The sequence below is a fragment of the Anas platyrhynchos genome, chromosome 27, assembly GCF_047663525.1.
Source record: "Anas platyrhynchos isolate ZD024472 breed Pekin duck chromosome 27, IASCAAS_PekinDuck_T2T, whole genome shotgun sequence".
Classification (NCBI taxonomy): Eukaryota; Metazoa; Chordata; class Aves; order Anseriformes; family Anatidae; genus Anas; species Anas platyrhynchos.
This window is the reverse complement of record NC_092613.1, coordinates 6,713,862-6,733,464: the sequence shown is the minus strand read 5'-3', so window position 1 is coordinate 6,733,464 and position 19,603 is coordinate 6,713,862. Positions and strand designations below refer to the sequence as shown.

The window sequence follows — 19,603 nt, the reverse complement described above, 5'->3', positions numbered from 1 at the left end:
TAGGCGGTTGTCTTATATCAGCACTCACTAAACAAAGGTGCCAGAAGTGGTGCTGGTTTTCTTCAAGCACTGTGCTTACACCGCCTAATGTGCCAGCCATTTTTGCTACTCACACCTAGACAACACATACGTATTGTTTGTATTCCACAGACCATAAAACAACCCGGTCCTCTCCTCCCCAGTTACATCCTGGGTGATGCTCCGTGCAGGGACCTATTTAGGCTGAGAAAAAGGGAAAAGTAAAACTACTTAGGGGTTAAACTGAGTTTCAAATATAGAAAAGGATGTAATTTCTTAAGGACAACACATCAGATCCCAGTATTTCATATACAGCTGGGGAAATTAGGGAGTACAAACAATTGATTCAGGGAGGGGGAACATTTCCTTTACAGCTGTGGAGTTGTTTTATGTATTGAATGGCACTAGGAGAGGAAAAACAGACCTGAAATACCTTCTTTGTGCATTGTGGGACTTCAGCAGTGACTTGTTAACAGGAAAGGGGATGGAGGGGATCTAATACTGACTAAATATGCATATATTCATGTGAACAATGCAGGAACAAATGCAGTTAATTTTATAGCGTGGCACAAAAGCTGTTTTGTGTTAGAGCTGCCTGTGATGCATGGAGGATTGTTTAGGCATTAGCACACTTCAGAGAAAAGGGAGTTTAAGGAAGGGACTTCAGCTGTAGGCCAGACCCCTACCAGGGCAGACAAAAAGATCAGGCTGCTGTGTCTGCCGTAGGAGAAATGGGTAAGTAGGACATGACTACACTTCTCACACATGATTTAGGAAGGGAAGGGTTCCAGAATATATGTGCAGGCAGCTGCTACCTGGAAGCAAAATTAAGAAGCTGAGATGACTCTTCTATGATTCTAGCTATAAATGTGCTCTTCTAAGAGAAGGGTTGAGGTGTGCAGCCTCGAAGAATGGCTTTATTCTTTCTTCAGAAGTGAACAAGCTACATATTGAGTTCTCGTCTAGGATGTAAACATGTCAGTCTCTGAAGGCAAGAAGATCATAAAAAAAAACTGGAAGAGGTGATAAAACAGTCATTGCTTGATTAATACTACTGGTTCAGCATGCAGCTTCTATTTAAGACAGACAAAAATTGAATTTGGCATCATCAGTGGGTTCCAGTAAAAAATGTTAGAAGGAGGAAATACTTTATGAACAAACAAATTTGTATGTGATGTTATGATACCGGGCCCAAATTTCAAATGCTGAGAAGAATGTATGCTGAAAGACGGAAAGAAATCCTGACATACCTGAAATTAAGAGATGCAGCTTAATGAAAGTACTTCATGCACCCCAATCCTTCAAGTCCTGAAAAGCTTGGTATTCCTACTGCTTGCAGTAACATTTTTTTAAAGGTACCAGCTGTGTCATCACAATGTTGGGGTAGTTTTTTGCATGTATGTGATTGCCTAGCTGGGCACCTAAAATATATAAACATTGTAAATAGGTAGTAAAGTCAGTAGCTTTTCACACAATTAGCTCAGTGAGCACCTCCATCATGCAGGGCTTGTTAAGGACAACCCAGTGTCAGAGAATACATGTCAGGTGTTTGGTCTGCTTCAGTATCTGTTGGGTTTGGGGGGTTTCTTCTTGCTGCCTGAAGTTAAATTTTAAACAAAGGGGGATGCATACCATGTAATGCCCTTGTTCTTATTCAGGCTGATCCTGTGCCAGTCCCTTGTGCTGGTCCTGATTTTTCTTGAAGTATTTTTCCTGATTACAACCATAACCGTATCAGCTGCAGGTCTTTCTGTGGAGTCTTCCTTGCAGAGAGGAACTTGAAGCCTTGTGCACCTTGCCCTGCAGTAACCTCAAGTCAAAGCATCACAGGAGGAAACAAGGAGTTCATCACAAAATAACACTTCATGCTAAAAGTATCATCTTTTTATGGTGACTGAACTTCCTTCCCTGAAGCATGTCAAGAGAAAAGATGAATGTCCAAAACCCATTTGGTCTTGACACGAAATATACGGCATTTGAAAGGTGAGCTCAGTTCGCTGGCTTTGCAGGAAGCATCTGTGCAGAAAACGTGTGAAGAGAGTGTGCAATGTACAAAACAGATGGGAATTCAAACCTGAAAAAGCCTGGAAGACTCAAATAAATGTAATTTCTACCGGTACAGAAGGACAAGTTGGAGCATTCAGTGCTGCTGTACAGTCACTTGAGCGGAAAGGAAGGATGATGGGCTAGACAAGCATTGCTTGGGGATACTGCTTTTGTCTCTAAACTGTGGCCTTGTTTTCTGCAAAGTGTTGAAATACAGAAGCAGTAGCTCTGGCTGCTACCAAGATACAAAAATGACAAATACGTGTGCAGGCCTATTGTTTGTTGGTTCTGACATCAGCCAGCCCATGTGGGGGGGCAGGGGGTTGTCAGGTTGTTTTGAACGACAGAGGAACAATCCTTATCTGCCTTATCACCAACTGTCCTGGCCCTAGGAGGGGCAGGGGTGTGCACGGTGCGGCGTGCCAGGATGTTAAGAGGAGCCCTGTTCTCTGCCTGTAGCCATGAGCCCTACAGCCGAGGTCTGCCCTGCACAAAATTCCGACCTCAACTGAAATTTGTGCTCAGGGAGATGATGTCTGCTGGCCCCAGCCTGCGGGGAGCCTGCTGGGTGCAGGGCCTGTGTTCCCCTTGTTCATCAGGCTGCTGCTTCTCCTAGAGGAAATCTCGAACTCAAGCTGCAACCATTATGTATGTCATCTACGCGAATGCTTGCAGCTTTCTGGATGAGAACATTTCAAAATATGAAAGAACGTGACTGGAAGTGTTATCCTAATAGAATGGACTTCAGCTTAGAAGAGGCCAGCAAGGCTGGCTTGGCATGTAACAAAATACATAAAAAGGGTGCGTGATGGAAAACGGCAGCTAGGGGAACAGGGACATGCATGCAAGTGACAGGTGGCTTGACTATTGAACAGCACCTGGCTATGGCTAGTAGCCCACTGCTCCCCATGGTAGCCCCTTCACAACCTAGTGTTAATACTGCGTTGTGGTATTGTAGTGCTTTGTAAAGTTGCTGCCCTGGAGTGTGTCAAGAGAAGGGCTACGGAGCTGGTGAAGGGCCTGGAACACAAGTCCCGTGGCTGAGGGCACGGGGGGTGTTTGGGCTGGGGAAGAGGAGGCTCAGGGCAGAGCTGATGGCTCTCTGCAGCTCCCTGAGAGCTGTGGGGAGTTGGGGTCGGCCTCTGCTCGCAGATAACCAGGGATAGGGCTAAAGGGAACGGCCTGGAGTTGTGCCAGGGGAGGTTGAGGTGGGCAATGAGGAGCCATTTCTGCTCAGACAGAGCGGGCAGGCGTTGGGACGGGTTGCCCAGGGAGGTGGGGGAGTCCCCGTCCCTGGGGGGGCTCCAGGAGAGGTTGGGGCTGGTGCTTGGGGACACGGCTCAGCGGTGACAGTGGCGGTAGGGGACGGCTGGAGCAGGTGACACTGGACGGCTTCTCAACCATCACCCCCCTGTGCCCATTCCCCCTCTCCTCTGAGCCGGCGCCTCAGGGCTCGGGCCCCGCCCTCTCTTGGAACCGAGGCGCCGCCGCCATTTTCCCTCCGCGCCTCCCGGGGGCGCTGTGGGGGCGGCGCCGGGGCCTCGCCGCCATCCCGGCGGGGTGCGCGCGCGCCGTGCGTGCGTTTGGCGCGCGGCGGCGGAGGAGGAGGAGGAGGAGGAGGAGGAGGAGGAGGAGGGGAGCGGGGGCCATGGCGGGCGCGGCGGCGGCGGGCGGGCCGGGGGGCGGCGGCGGCGGAGGCAACGGCGGTGGAGGAGGAGGTGGAGGAGGAGGAGGAGGAGGAGGGAGCGTGCCCGGCCCGGTGGCTCAGGGCCTGAAGGAGGCGCTGGTGGAGACGCTGACCGGGATCCTGTGCCCGGTGCAGGCGGTGCGCGCCGCCGCTGAGGAGCAGGTGAAGGTGCTGGAGGTGACGGAGGGTGAGTGCGGGGCGGCGGCCACCGGGAACCGGGGCTGCGGGGAGGGGAGGGGCCGGGCCTTGGCCCCAAGCGGGGCCCTGCGGGAAGCGCCGCCTGCACGGAGCGGAGCCCCCGCGGCCGCCCCGCCTCCTGCAGAGCCCCCCCGGCACCGGGGGGAGGAGAGGAGGGGACGGGGAGCACCGGGGGGGGCCCGGACCCGCTGCCTCCCTCCCTGGGTACCGGTGCCCTGGGTTCCCTTGGTGCCTCTCTGTGGGCTGTGCCCCTGCCCGGTCCCTGTTGCTGACCCGGTCCCTGGGTGCTGAGGCCGGGCCCTGGCTCTCGGGATGGAGCTGACACGAGAGGCCCCGGTGCCTGACAGCCCCCGCTCCTTTGGCTCCTTTTGGTGGGGTCATCGAGGCAGGTTGTGTGCTTGATGCTTTTGCAAACCGTGCTTAAAATATGCTGCCGGTGTTCAGGGTTTGCTTCACATCAGCTCAGATTCGGTGACCTGACCCCAAGGGCTGAAAGGCGTGGAAGGCACTGGAAGCTCTGCGAGGAGTCCTGCAGGCAGTGAGGGCACGGAGCTGCATCCTGGGCTCCTCAGTGGGGTCCTGGTGCCTCCTGCACGCTTCACCTCACCTCCCGTCGGATTTTGGTGTTCTGGGAGGCGCTTTAAACTCTTTCTGCTCCTCAGCTTGAGCTCAGACGCGTTATCAAAAGCAATTTATGGTAAAGAGAAGGAAGGCGTAAGGGTGTGCCTGGCTCCCGAACAGTGTTGTGATTGCCTTGGGTGAAAGCGGGGCGATGAAAGGAAGGCAAATTGTTTGATAAAAACATATCTGGTTATACAGCCCCTTATTATTCGTTGTAACACTCTCAGGTCAAGTCTTCCTTGGTTCATTAGGAAGAAATTTGTTTGTTTCTGCTGCAGCTGGTGGAGGTTTAAGGGTGGCAGCGCAATAGTATGAGCTTGTTGTCAGTGTGTTCTTCAGTGGCAGCTTTCTTCTTTCCTGGCAGTCTGAATATTACCACAAGACATCAAAGCAAGTTTGTGTAAAGGTTTGAGTACCAGGTTTCCAGAAAACATTACTTTTTGTGGGCTGTAGGTGACGGATGCCCAGGAACACAACAGGACTACATCTGGTCAGGACCATTTAGGGTAAGAGGAACGGAGTCAGCTTTGCCTTCTCTTTTTCACAGCTTTGCAAATATCCTCGTCATAGAGTAGCAGAATGCTCCAGGTTGGAAGGGCCCTTAAAGATCACCCACTTCCAACAGCCCTGCCTTGGACAGAGATGCCACCCACTAGATCAGGTTGCCCAGGGCCTCGTCCAACCCGGCCTTGAGCAGCTCCAGGGATGGTAGCCCAGAGAGGCTGTGGATGCCCCAAGGCTTTTCTGCTTTCAACTCCCAGAGCCACGGGGCTTTACTGCGGGACTTGTCCTGTTTAAAAGCTTTACCTGTGGCCCGGAGAAGGGTACTGAGGGCACGCTTGTGCAGTTTGCAGGTGACACCAGTTTTGTCCCCCACCCAGAACAAGAAAGCAGTAAAAGAGAGTGAGTTCTGCTCCTCCTCCTGACTTTTACATGGAAAACATAGCTTATTCCTCCCGTGCTGCTTGACTGTGACAAGAGAGGAGTAACCAAGGAAGCACAGAATGATGTGAATGAAGGGACCTCAGGAGGTCTCCAGCCCTCCTGATGAAAGCAGCACCAGCAATATCAGAACAGGTTGCTCAGAGCATTTCCTAGTCAGGTCCTGGAGCACAGGGCTTGCCAGCAGCAGGTCAGTGAGGGGAAGAAGTGTGGGTTATGTAGGTCAGAAGTGCTTTAAAGAAACCAGGAACATGCTGTCATCAAGCAGGCTAAAGAAGATGCTGAAAGTAAAACCAAAGGCAATAGGAAAGGACATAGGTGTTGGCACTTTTGATGAAAAATAAATAAGTCAGGAGCTGGAACAAGTAGAATTGGGTACAGCTCTGTTTGTGGCAGAGCTGATCTGTGCATGATGGAAGAGCTGCTTGAAGGAGTCCTGGGACTGCAAGAAAGCTTTTAGAAAAGTCCCTTACAGAAACTTTTTGAAGAAACCAAGCTGCTGCGGACAGCCCTTGAGTTAATAACTGATTAAAAGCTTGAAGACGAGAAGCAGAAGAGCCTGGTTGTGTTCTACACTGCATGGAGAGGATAAGAAGTCCCGCACAGAGCTGTGCTTCTCAGCACATCCCTAACGGCGCGCAGAACAGCGAGCAGTGATGTGACCAAGGTGCCGGTGGTACCGAGCTGTTTGGTTTGGCTCGCCTAAAAATTGGTGGCAAAAACCACAGAGGGATTTCACAGGAGGGAGCCGAGTGGTGGGGTGTGCAAATGGGAGGTGTAAGGTGGTGCTGATCAGTGAGGAGGAGGAGGCAGCCCCAGCGATGCCTCAAGAAGTGCTGGGGATGTTCAGCCCTGCCCATGGGTGTTGGGGTCTGCTCTGCACAGGCACGGCCCTGCTGCAGCCTGGCTCAGCGCTGCCCTGGAGCAGCATGGGGCTGGCGTGAACTGCTGATGCTCTAGGGGAACCTTGGTTGTGGAGGAGCTGGAGAGCAGGAGATCGTTAAAAGCAAGGTTGATGGAGAGGAGCTGGGAGGAACTGGGTTTGCTAAATGCTCCCTGTAACGGGCCTTTCGTTACGAGTTTCTGAGCTTTTGGTTTTACAGACTTAGGAGGAAGACTTCATGTTTCTGGTGTGTCAGATCCGCAGCACATAAGCGGGGGAAGCGCTTAGGAAGAGGCACATTTCAATTGCAGTTACCCTCGACGGAGACAGAAAGTTCCCAGTCAACTGGAAAAACCCAATAATGAACCAATTCTTTGAAAACTGAGGAGCCAGTGAGCTATGCAGCACTCGGTGTCGTTTCAGTCCCTAGAGGGATTCTTGGAACAGCTCATTAAGCAGCTGGCTAACTAGGTGCTGCGCGGCTCGTACAGCTTTATACGATATGTTCTTGATAAATCCGTCTGCTTTGTTTGATGGAAGGGACGGCTTGCTGCTTAAGGAAACTGCCACGGGGGATGATAAGAGTTTGGTAAGATTTGTGAGGCGATTAGCCTCAGCCTTTGTTGCTATCAAGGAAAACACACCGGTCTGAGGTACCCTAAAATGCACCGCTGGTGCAGGTTGGAAAATGACAGATTGAGAGATGTCATTAGTGTGACTGTTTTGCCTTCAACTGTGTGAAGCCGTGGTATTTATTCTGGCTTCTTAGTTCACTTACACCCTTTAAAATGTGCCTGATGTTCAGTGCTGCGTTGGGGTCTGGAATATGCTGTGGTTGAGAGGAGTGTGACGTCAAGAACATCTCAGGATGGGTCTCCCTGCTTTTGCAGCTGGGATAAGAGTGATTTTTTTTTTTCTTTTTCTTTTTTAAAATGCATGATCTGTTGAAGGAACTGGGTTTGTTTGGTGTAAGCACGGGAAGGTGAGGGGAAATTCTCTCCCCAGCCAGAAAAGTGAATGAGGTGCTTATTAGGAGGACCACAGGATGACCACGTTTGTGCAACAATTGGATACGTCACTGACGAAGGCTGCAGAACAATTTGAGAAGACTTTTCAATCCATTTTGGCCAGGGATGCTTTAAGCACATTTAGTCCTGTCCGTGGGAGTCTGGTGGTGCTGGCTGGACCGTGGGACATCCCTTCTGCTCCCCACTTTCTGGAACTGAAACCACAAATGCATTTCTTAAGTAGGTGAATGAAATTAAACGAAGCATTTAGTACAGTTATCCCAGAGCTTGAAGTTGTGATTTAAAGGACGTTTATTGAGGCATGTGGATTTACCATCCCAACAGCTGCTCTTACTTATTGGTGTGAGCATTTCAGTTTTGCCCTTGCTGTAGAACTTGCTTGGTCACCACGAGCATCCTGTGCATTTTCCAGACAAAAAACCTTAGCAGCAAACTTCCTGCAGCCCTGGATCCTGCTGCTGGTGCAGGTTTGTGCCCATGGGACAGCCGCAGTGATGCCCCTGCTCCAGGTGGCTGCTTGCTTCTTGCTCCCTTCTGGACCCCATCCCTGTATCCCCCATGTGGGGCCATGCCTAGTGACATTTTGTTGTAGGCAAGGTAGTTTTTGTAAAGATTCTAAATCATTTGCTTGTTATTAACCTGGCTTGCAAAATTTTTGCCCTTGAGAGAAAGAAATGAGATGCTGAGAAAATAAATGGAGTTTGTGCAGAGAACGCAAGGGAGAATTAACGCTGGTGATTCATGTGAGAAGCTGTACTTTGGAATTGTCTTCTCCTTCCCACATATGAGTCATTCAATCGGTATTACCTCTTTCTCCAAAAATCCTGATGAGTTTTGCTGTGTGGGAATAAAAGCTACGATACAACCTTTTTTTCATTTTAATATTGCAGAATTCGGTGTTCATTTAGCAGAACTGACTGTGGATCCTCAGGGTGCCCTGGCCATCCGTCAGGTGAGTTTACCCAAAACTGGAAAAAATCAGTTCCCCAGTAATTTCCTTGCTTTGTAGAATGTCCTGTGGCATTTCCAGGTGGAGAATTGAAGGTAGTTTTTCATCATCGTTCTGCATTTATGATTAAATTCCTGCAGAATTGTCACTTTCTCTTTCAATATATCCAGATGTCGTAAGCTTTCCTTTTTTGAAGCTGGTGCTTTTTGGACTCGGTCAACCTGGTGCTGGGAGGGCAGCATGCTGGGTGTGGGCACGTGGGGAGCCTGGTGGGTGGGCAGCAGGCATCAGCAAGCAGAAGTGCAGCCTGTCTTCACAGGCCATTGTGCAGGTGTTTTCCTCCTTGAAAAGGAGGTTTGGGCTCTGTATTTCTGTGCTTACCACGTGGCCATGTCTCATGCCTTCTTAGGGGTGAGAAAATAAAGCTGTCATCTTGTGTCAGTGCTGTACAGGCCATCATTGTGCAAGAAACAACCATCAGGTCATCTTACTGCAGGGGGCTTTTTCTCCATTTCACAAAGATTTTTGCATTTTGACAAGGGCTGTCACCCCTCCAAAAGCAGCACATGGGATGGAAGGCTGAGCAAATGGGGCAGGGGTAATCCTGACCGTGGTTGCAGGATTTGTTACTGACTTGTGACCTCTCTTCTAATACAGCTAGCATCTGTCATTTTGAAACAGTATGTGGAAACTCATTGGTGTTCTCAGTCAGAAAAGTTCAGACCTCCAGAGACCACAGAAAGGGTAAGATTTGACTCCACGTTGTCTACTTCAAGATGTTTTATCCATCAAGGGTATTAACTCTGTAGTTGGCTTTAAAAGTGTCATTGCTCTTGTGTGTTACAAGAGATTAATGACTCCAGTTAAGGTTTTCTGACATTTTCCACTTCAAAAATGCATTTTCAGTCGCTTGAAACCATGATAGGCTAAGGATACTTGGGCTGATTTCTGTAAGAGAAGCTCAACCATAATGTTGCTGTCATTCTGAGAGTAAAACTAAAGGAAACCTGCTTTGAAAGTTTTAAAATTCTGGCAGTCTTTTATTCAGGTATTTGCTGGATCCTGTGTTTTCCAGCTTGGGACTTGCAGGCTACTTTCCCATGACAAATTTCAGTTGAAAGGTCTGCTGGGTTTCATTCAAAATCTGTTCAGTAGAAATATCTACTAGTTAAAATGGTCAAAGTTTCCAGCCCTTTGACTGTTGGCTAGACCATCCTTCACATCTAGGGTATGATTCATCCCACCCAGAGATGGTTCCTTGAACCAGATCCTGTGAATTATGCCCCAGAAGTGCTGGCTTGATTTCTTCTGTCCCTGCAGGGTTGGGTGACTAGTTCTGCTGTACCAAATCTTCCAAAGTAAGCAAACACAGTCCCTGACATCGGAACTGCCAATTATCTTAACTAACCCTGGATGTTTTCCATCCATATCTACATCCCATCTAATTGCAGCTGGGAGCTGGGAAAGGCTGTTTACTGTTTGCTTGGCTGACTGCTCTGCATGAAGAGAGGGGTACTTTACAACATGCCCTGCAGTCTTCCATTAAAAAAAAATAAAATGCAAACTTTTGTTATCTCATGAGTGTTCATTTTGTAAAACTGATGTCAATTCAGCATCAGGAGATGCTCATAGGTATATAGAAGTCTATATATTTTCAAATTCCCTTATGTTTGAGGATGTGTTTTGCTAACTAATGTTATTTTCTACAGGCAAAAGTTGCAATTAGGGAGCTCCTACCCAACGGGCTGAGAGAATCGATCAGCAAAGTGCGCTCGAGCGTTGCCTATGCAGTGTCAGCAATCGCCCACTGGGACTGGCCTGAAGCCTGGCCCGAGCTGTTCAGCCTCTTGATGGAGATGCTGGTTAGTGGGGATGTGAACGCAGTGCACGGAGCCATGAGAGTGCTTACAGGTACGTGTATGTGAGAGCGTGAGACCTTTCTGCTGGCCTTTAGGGATTACCATTATGTAGGCCAGACAAAACCGATCTAGTCAAGTAGAAATCAGTGTTTCCAATGTCTTTAGTCTTTCCCAGAAATTCTCCGTTGTGCTGCTACAAATTTGTTTTCCTACAAGAACTTAGCTCTGTTTTTCCACCTTCTAGAGTTCACACGAGAAGTGACAGACACACAGATGCCGCATGTTGCTCCTGTTATTCTTCCAGAGATGTACAAAATTTTCACAATGGCTGAGGTACGATCTTCACCATTAAGTTGGTACTGAATTATTTTAGTGGGGCTGTTCCTTGGAGCACAGAAACACCAGGTTTAACAGTTAAACTATAACACAGTAAGAGTTAGACTTAGAGTTTTCTCAATGCTGTGGTAATTCATGAGAGCTAACGTTTCAATAGAACTTTTGAAGCTAGTAATAAAAGGGAATAAAAGCAAAAAAAATACAATTAAAAGAAAAAAATGAAGGATGACTTAAAATTGACATATCTCATGTTCCTGATCTATTGGCATTTTTTTCTAGGTGTATGGTATTCGCACAAGGTCACGTGCAGTGGAGATATTTACCACGTGCGCCCACATGATCTGTAACATGGAGGAGCTGGAAAAGGCAAGAGTGTAACATCCCCTACAACATACATTGAATTCAAACTGAGCAAGGCTTTAAATAATTGTTAATAATGAAAATGAAACACCTGGGGAATTATATGCCATCAGCTGTAATGCTGGGGGAGAGGGTGTAATTTAATACATGCAAAGTGGCTCGCTCCCTCATCTACATGCATGCCTTGAAACTGTGACTTGGTTTCCTTAACTAAGTTTAACGTGTGACAGATCAACAGATAAGCATGTGAGAGCTCAGAGAAGGAGAGTCGGTGTGGGGAGGAGATGGTGCATCACCCCTGTGGTTGGAAATCCCAGTTGCCAGGTGGACGGTGTGTCCTAACTAACCTCCACACCTGGGCAGTCTGGGTTTTGATAGCTGGTTTTCTGGCCCTCCCATTAGGCGTTGGTTACAAGCTCCTGCTACTTAATCGATTGCTCCAACATACATCAGCTCTTTGTTCCCAAAGGGGCGATGGAAGCCAAACAAAAGTTTTAGGATAGCAGTTAAGATAAAAAGCACTCCCCAGGCACTGAATAGCTCTTTCCAACTTTTGGGAGATGGGAACGACTTATTCTAGCATCTGGTTTTCTTGAGTCTGTGCTGAGTGTCTCTCTCTGCTGTTTCCTTCCTGTTTGCACAGGGAGGAATTCAGTCCAGGCTTTTGGGAAGTTTTGATAGCCACAGGGTATCTCTGCTGCACTGACAAAGTTACTTACGCAACACCATATAGCCACTGGTACCAGTCTTTTTTCGCTCCCCACTGCCTTATTCTAGAGGGGGGCTAAAAGTGTCCTTTACATTATATAAAAAAAAAAAAAAATCAGGTCAAATTTGAGACACGTACAAGGAGAGGTAATACTTGTATAAATTGCTAACGTGGTATTTTGTAGTTAATTTAAACATACATCTTAGCTGTCTTAGATATGGAGTTATAATGAAAATTCTCAATAAAAATATTTTTGTCCACTATTACTTGCTCGGCCAAGGAGTGCTTTGACATCTGGAAAAATACTTCCTGCATTTTCTTAGGAAGAATCATCCCAGTAATCTTGAGGCCAGCTGTTGGTACTCGGCTCAGAAGGAGCTTGTTTGGTTTGTGGGAGGGTGGCTCAAAAGAGAAAATGCTGTCCTCAGGGCTCAGCGTTAATGGTGTGTGAGCTGCTCACCCTGGGTCTTCTTTGTGGTCGGGGGAGCCTGGGCAGGAGGGTGCAGGGGGTGATTCATCTAATCAGGTGGAGGTGCCTGCTTCAGGAGGACGTGTGCTGCTCCTGAGATTCCTGGCTGGCTTGTCTGGGTCTCTGTTTAGAGTCTGAGGTGAATGGCTTCGAGGCAGGTGCGTGCTTTGTGGCAGTCTGGGCCATGTGGGTTTGAAGGTGGGATTCAGCTGAGATCAGTTCCCAGCACAAGGAGAGAGCCTAAGTGACATCTGAAACAAGTGGCACTGTAACTGCCTTCTGCAGTTGTCGTGAGTCCCTCTGGGTTTGTAGCAGGAAAACACGATTTCTCTTATTTCTGGTGCTTTCCTTGTCAGACGGGAGATCTCTGCCTTGAATTGACCTGTGCTTGCACTGATTTTTACCAGGGTGCTGCCAAAGTCCTGATTTTTCCTGTGGTGCAGCAGTTCACAGAGGCTTTCGTTCAGGCCCTGCAAATGCCTGATGGACCCACATCAGACAGTGGATTTAAGATGGAAGTCTTAAAGGTAAGTCAGTTAAGACTGATTCAATAACAATCAAATACAACTACACTGTCAGGTGTGCTGGAAAACTGAGAAACTTGAGCGTGCATCACCTCTCCTGGTACTGCTTGTCTTAGGAAACACAAAGGGTTTTGTTTTGGCTCCCAGTGCCATACAACATTGAAATAATTCTGCCTGTAGTGTAGATGCCTGCAAGATCCATAAGGATGTGTGTCTTTGTTGATTGCTGGTCTGAGACACCTTGCATGCATTGTTTGGACCCTGCTCAGTGGTTACAGTTCTGTCTGTCCTAAAGCTGCTGCAGAATTCTGCTGCAATGAGGATTTGGGAGCTTGTTTTGTTTAGGTGCTTTTCTAGAACTTGCCCACTCTTTAATACTAAATTATCTCTGCAAAATGGAGTTGGAAGGTCTTTGTATTCTCTCAGTTTCCTTGCAAGAGAAGGGAAAGTGGGTTGCAGAGCTGTGTGTGTGTGTAGCTCGCTGCCTGGGGACGAGAGTGCCAGTGTAGGCACGGTGAGCCCTTCAGCTGCTGGGGGAGCACTGGACTTGTAGGGTCTGCTGCCTGCAACGTGGGAAAGAAAAGAGGAGCTCAGAAACAGAAGTTGCAGAATCAAATCCAGGTTTTCATTTACTTGCATGTGTGCTGGGGTAAGTTGCTTGGGTCACAGGGTACAGGTTTATGAACCCATTCAGCCATGCTCCTGAAGAAAACAATAAGGAAGAGTTACTGAAAAGAAGCATCACGTTTTTCATAATTATTAGCTTTACACTGGAGCCATGAAAATAAGCGCTGGGAGCTGCGGGAGGACACTATTGTATTATACAAACTAGCAGCTATTAAGGTCTGTGTTGTTGGACTTGTTTTCATAGTGCTGTTAAAGGCAGATGTCCCCTGGTACAACATCCTATCGCTTCCCCTCCTATTGCCTTTCCTCAGTAAGGCTGCAGGTTTTGTGTACTGGAAACAGGAGGAGCACGTTCCTCACTGTGCAGCACCACATGGAAGGGAGTTTGGGCTGGGATGTTGGCAGGGTTTGTTGAGAGTGTCTCTTGTGGTGGTTTTGCCTTCGTTATGAGAAGTTCATGGTTCATGCTGCTGTTGTCTCCGTTGGCTGTGCAGAACAGCAAAGCTAACATAAAGGGAGTGCTCTGGGATACTCCGCAGCATAACCTCTGAACAGGCTCCAGCTCAAGAATTTGTGAGTCTCTGATTCCAGATCCTCGGGTTGGGATTTTTAATAGTAGAGAAAGCTTTCAGCCTACACTGAAAGCACTTGTGGTTGGTAGTTTGACTGCAAGCGTAGACCAGTCCTTCTTTTCACATTACTTTCATACATTCTGCATCAGGCTGGAGCCTTTTTTGTTATTTCCTTAACTTTTTACAGGAACTAGAGCTATTTCTACTTTGCCTGCACTGACATACAGCAGGAATCTCTTGTAAGATGTGGCAAGCTGGGAAAGTATTTGAGAAAATGTCATCGTGTTCTTGCTCTGTTCCTTAGTTGTGTGTGGGCATCTGCTTTTGGCCGTTGTTGGGTACAGGTGCAGCACTTGGATCTGAATACACTGCTCTCACGTTGGGTGGTATTGATGGCAGCAGAAAATCAGTACAGATTTAAACAGTAAATTTTGGAGATCGTCTGCTGATGGGTGGTTTGTAGCACGCTTTTTGTGAGGAGATGAGTGTTCTGGCTGTTGGCTCAGGGCAATTCATGATCTTGTCACTTAGGGTTTCTAAGCTAATGATACCAATTTTCTGAGGCAAAAGGGATTTGAGTGTAAGACCAATGAATCGCCTTTCATTCTAGGAAAGTGTATTTTATAGTCATTGTAATGTAGAAGTGAGAGACCTCAAGAGATCAGTTAAGCCAGCGCTACAGATGAGATCACTATAGGAACCCCTTGAAATGCAGATGCAATTGGAGAGGGAATCGAGACTTTTTTTGGTAATAAATTTTCAACCAGATGCAAACTCAATCTTTTTTTTTTTCCTTCCCTCAGTGTAAGTGCTAGGAAGCAAATGACAGGAAGATTTTTTTTTCTTTCCTATCTCTTGAGAGCCGTGTACTCCAAGGTGCATGGAAATCTCAGGGGAAATCAGAGGCAGCACTGACCTAAAATGTACTTTTCATCTAAGAACATTATGCAGGGCAGTGTCAAAAACTTTTCTGAATTCTGCTGAAGTGTACACATCTGCCTGATCCCATAGGGCAGTTACCCAGTTTAAGAAAGTTAAGTAGGTTGGATGGCATTGGGGTGAGACCACTGTTTGTTCATTTGTCCCAAATCTTTCCAAGTGTAGTTACGGGTTCAGAATAAGTTATCAGCAGGAAAGTGCCCTTAAGCCTCGTAGGGTGTGGAGAAGGTTTGGCCAGAACAAAAATATTTTCAACCGTGAAGACCAGAACAAAATACCCGTAGTGTAGTTCATTGCTTTGTTATTTGGTATTTGATCATGAATTAAATTGCTGCCTTTGAGGCTCGAGGATCTGCAGCTCCATGATCCTTGCATCCCAGTTCTGATGTTGTTGTTGAACGTGCCGCTGCTGATTGTTTTGAGAGAAACAGAGTAATTAAACATGACAAGTAATAGAGTTGAGGCAAATTTCATAACATGGGAATACAGATAGGATTTATTTGGTGTGCAGTAATTATATCAAGAGCACCAATTAACCAAGAGTCTAAAGCATCTGACAACCTTGCTGTAGTGCTGCGTATGTGTAAAATTTGCTCTTTTGACACCTGTTGGGTATGAAAACTCATGCTCACGCTTCTCCTGCTGTTTGAACAGGTAATTAGGTACAAAAACTAATTAATCACAACTTGTTTGTTCTAACATGGAAGACAAAGTTGTAGTCAGTTGTTTGGAGGCAAATTTCTTCAGCTTATGAGCAAAGGACATGAAGTGCACCTGCTGCACTTGAGCTGAACAGTCAGCTCTCCTGCTGCTGGGGAGCTGTGCGAAGCTTTTATCCACACCTTTGGGATTCCTTCTAAAGAAGCAAGTGGGATTTGAAGGAAGCAAAAGAAAGGGCTTTAATGCAGAGCTGTTAGACGTGATTTTAAAGAGATGCTGAACAATTAGCTGAGATAGAGTTGGCTGTTGGCTGGCAGAGTGGCTGGAAGGGGTTAAGGAGCTGCCTTGCTGCACCCTGGTGGTGATGGTGGTGATGTCTGAGTCCCTGCAGTGACTCTGGCTGCAGGTGTGGGTGCAGCCAGTTGCTGCCTGGCTTGGCTCTAACTTCTCCCCAGGGCTGCTCTCAGTGAGTTCTTCTCCCAGCTGGTCCTCATGTCCGGGATTGCCCCAGCCCAAGTGCAGCACCTTGCACCTGGACTTGTTGAACCTCATGAGGTTCACGCGGGCCCACTTCTGCCCAGGTCCCTTTGGATGGCATCCCTTCCTTCTGCTGTATGGACTGCACCACCCAGCTTGGTGTCATCTGCAAATTCGCCCAGGGTGCACTTGGTCCCACTGTCTGTGTTGTTGATAAAGGTATTAAACAACACCGGTCCCAGGACAGACCCCTGAGGGACATGGCCCATCACCATCGCCCTAACCTTATCTCCATTAATGTGCCCAATGCTTCAGAAAAAATCTAGAAAAACTGTTGAGTGGCAGCAAGGCTTTGGATTATCTCAGTTGTTAATGAAAGTGCAGCCTGTGAGCTGTGTGTTTTGATGGTCATACCTGGTTGCCCTTCTGATTGATGTTTTTCTTTCTTTCCAGGCTGTGACAGCACTGGTGAAGAACTACCCGAAGCACATGGTTTCGTCGATGCAGCAGATCCTGCCCATCGTCTGGAATACCCTTACGGAAAGTGCTGCCTTATATCCTTTGCAGTGAATGGTTTTATCTCAATTAGACCAAGACAAACTGTCTCCTACGCCACGAGGACCAGAACTACGAGTCTGTTGGATAGATTTATGGGTTTTCTGTTACTTAGTAGGCTCCATAAAGTTTCTTTTGGCTTAAGTCAACTCTGAATGACGTGAGCACCAACTGTAGGCTATAGAATTGTGGCCAAACTGCAGTATTTCTGGTACTATTCACTGAAAATTACCTTCTTAGGAAGTTGTCCCAGGTTGGATGAGGCCCTGGGCAACCTGATTTAGTGGGTGACATCCCTGCCCATAGCAGGGTGGTCTTTAAGGTCCCTTCCAACCCAAGCTGCCCAATGATTCTAGGTCTAGTCACAATGTAAAGATTTTAAAGAAGAATCTACAGTATCCCTTGCTGCAGCAGTACGAATGAGTGGTTATACTTGCTGCAGAAGTTGAATTTGATTTGCATTTTGAATGTTATCACTTAGTCATTACTTTGCAGTACAATCTGCTATGTTAAAGAGGCATTCTGTTGGTAGTTTTCCCAGGACGTGCAAACCGACAAGTCAAAGCTTTCCATATTGTTAATCCAGAAGTTGCTGGTTTAGCTTTTTGTAGCGAGGCAGTAAGTTAGAGAATACTGAGCCTTCTTGTAGCTTTTTGTGAACTTTCTGAATTGGCACCAGGACTGGGCAGTGTGTTGCAGTAATAACACAAGGGTTGATTTCATTTTTCCTTTGTAATCTAACAAGCATGGCTGTTCAAGAGAGCACAGATCTAGACCTTTTCATACCAAAGTTGCCTGGACAGTCTTTCGTTTCACAATCCTACTGCATTTTTTTAAAGACACCTGTTAAAACGCAAGGAGCTGTTTGCTAAATTGCTGATAATGTATTTCTTCCCCTCCTGTCCTGACTCCCACTGCAGTTCTGCTGGCAGCTGAGCTGACAAAATAGTTTTTGTTTGCAAAAGGGGAGTCTCGGCCTTCCTTCCCTTGGGTTTGCTCTTGCATGTGTTGGATCTGTCAGCTCACTATCCCAGAAGAATCCTCCTTCCTCTCCGCTCTCAGCTTAGTTTTCTGCCACCTCCCAGTGCAGGAGCAGAGCCAGCACCAGGCAGCGTGTGGGAGCACATCGTGGCTCCTCACCCTCAGCAGCCCTGAAGTCTAGAATTGGCTCCTTGTCCCCTGGGAAGGTTGAGTCTGAGTGGTTCCATTCTGGCAAAGTTTAAATATAGGTGAAGTTTTGGGTTACCTTGGAGGATTTGGTTTACATGTATCAAATTATCTTGGGGATCTGTCAGGTGATGGAGAAATGGTCTCTGAAGCTGGGCAGTGGACGAAGTCAGGAACTCCCCTGGCTTGTCTTCCGTTTGAAGCACAAGAGTGTGTGCAAGTCAATGTTTTGTAAGAAAGAAAACATCTCAATTAATGGGAATTTTAATTCTTAAGTAGATGCAGCTCCTCAGAAACACGCATGTTTGCTTAACTCCATCTACTTATGTGAGAACAGAAGTAAATTATACGGAGGAGGTGGAGGATCCTGTGGATTCTGATGGTAAGAACTTGTTCAACTGCACTTCTGCACTCTCATATGAAGAGGAATGGACTTACCTAAATACTACTGTTGCCAAAACAGTTGCAGAAACACCTTAGGAGTTTGTGATAATGTACATTTACGCTGTTACGACACCATCCATCACTTCTTTCCAAGTTTCATTTGACTGTGATCAATGAAGCTGCATAATTTAAGGTTTCTAATGACTCAAGGAGTGAGGTTTACAGCAATTTTGAGGTAAACGTAATGGGACAAAAGAAAACCGAACAGGTTTTAGGTTGGGCTTGATCATTTTTAATGAGGGGTGTGCAGTGATGTGGGAAAAGAGCAGAAAGTGATGAGGTCAGACATCCTCCTGGGGCTGCTGCTGTCCTAGCTAGTACAGGAGTAAGAATAAACATCACCCCGCCAGACAGCCTAACAGTCTGTAATTATATTTGGCACCCATTTTTACCTTTCTCTGTGTTAGCATATTCAGTCACGTTGCTTTTTTCACTTTCTTCTTTTTTCAGGTGAAGTATTGGGATTTGAAAATCTGGTGTTCAGCATATTTGAATTTGTTCATGCCTTGTTGGAAAACAACAAATTTAAGAGCACGGTGAAGAAGGCTTTGCCAGAGCTGATTTATTACATCCTCCTTTACATGCAGATCACAGAGGAGCAGGTGAGCATGTTTTTCTTGTGTAGGAAGCAAATGAGATAGGAGATTTAAAACAGTTAATGTCCTAGAAAGTGTTTCAGTGAATGGAAGCTGCTGTAATCTAATAGGCTGTTCTGTCAATTTGCTGTGCCAGGAATTAGGGCAGTAGCATCCAGATGTTCCTACAGAGTATAATGTGGACAGCAGAAGAAGGAATATGCTGTGAAAATGAGGATTATTATGCTGAAAGGGCTAGCCAGGTTTCTGTGATAGTGAAGGGATTGTGTGGGTAGCATGAAATAATGTTTACTGAAATTCTTCATGCCTTCTGGCCTCCCAAGCCTGTGAGCCATCTTCTGCTTCTCTTGTTTAGGCAGGCATGCATAAAAACAGGCACTCTGTTAAAGATTCATCTGCTTCTCCCGTTCCTCATCTATAAATAAAGCCATGTAGCATTGATTCCAGGTCAGTCATTAGTTTGTCAAATTCTGATTTCAAATGAGGAGCAGTAGAGCAAGGTGAATGCAGTACGGAGCAGGCCTCCTCTTTTCAAAGGTTTCTCCGATAGAATATGAGAAAAATCAGCTACAGAAAATGACAGAGAAATTCTGAAAGTAGTTATGGCAAAAGTTAGGTTACTGGGAACAGAAAAGCTGTCTTCTACACTTGTTCTTCTGAATTTGGTATTCACCGTGTCCTTCTTGTCTCCTTTCTGTTCCAGATAAAAGTTTGGACTGCAAATCCACAACAGTTTGTGGAGGATGAAGATGATGATACTTTTTCATATACTGTGAGAATTGCCGCACAAGATCTGTTGCTGGTATGAAAGGTGTTCCACATTTAGAAGCAGCCAAAGTAACAATAATAATGAATTTAGCTTTATGTGGGGCATTTGGAGAAAAGTCCAACTTCTTAGAGTCTGTGCAATTAAACATTATTATTTCCTTCTGTGCAG

At 46.7% G+C, this 19,603-nt stretch overlaps 1 protein-coding gene across 1 annotated transcript in view; it reads left to right on the top strand.

The window, feature by feature from the left end:
- The first annotated feature begins 3,697 nt into the window (after positions 1-3,697).
- IPO9 (importin 9) overlaps positions 3,698-19,603 on the top strand; it is a 29,918-nt gene continuing 14,012 nt past the window's right edge. The window contains exons 1-11 of the mRNA XM_038168333.2: positions 3,698-3,938; positions 8,314-8,375; positions 9,030-9,116; positions 10,082-10,283; positions 10,476-10,564; positions 10,847-10,933; positions 12,513-12,632; positions 16,358-16,458; positions 17,950-18,008; positions 18,521-18,672; positions 19,370-19,468. Coding sequence (XP_038024261.2) covers positions 3,713-3,938; positions 8,314-8,375; positions 9,030-9,116; positions 10,082-10,283; positions 10,476-10,564; positions 10,847-10,933; positions 12,513-12,632; positions 16,358-16,458; positions 17,950-18,008; positions 18,521-18,672; positions 19,370-19,468 — 1,284 coding nt within the window. The 5' untranslated portion in view covers positions 3,698-3,712. The remainder of the gene's footprint in view (positions 3,939-8,313; positions 8,376-9,029; positions 9,117-10,081; positions 10,284-10,475; positions 10,565-10,846; positions 10,934-12,512; positions 12,633-16,357; positions 16,459-17,949; positions 18,009-18,520; positions 18,673-19,369; positions 19,469-19,603) is intronic.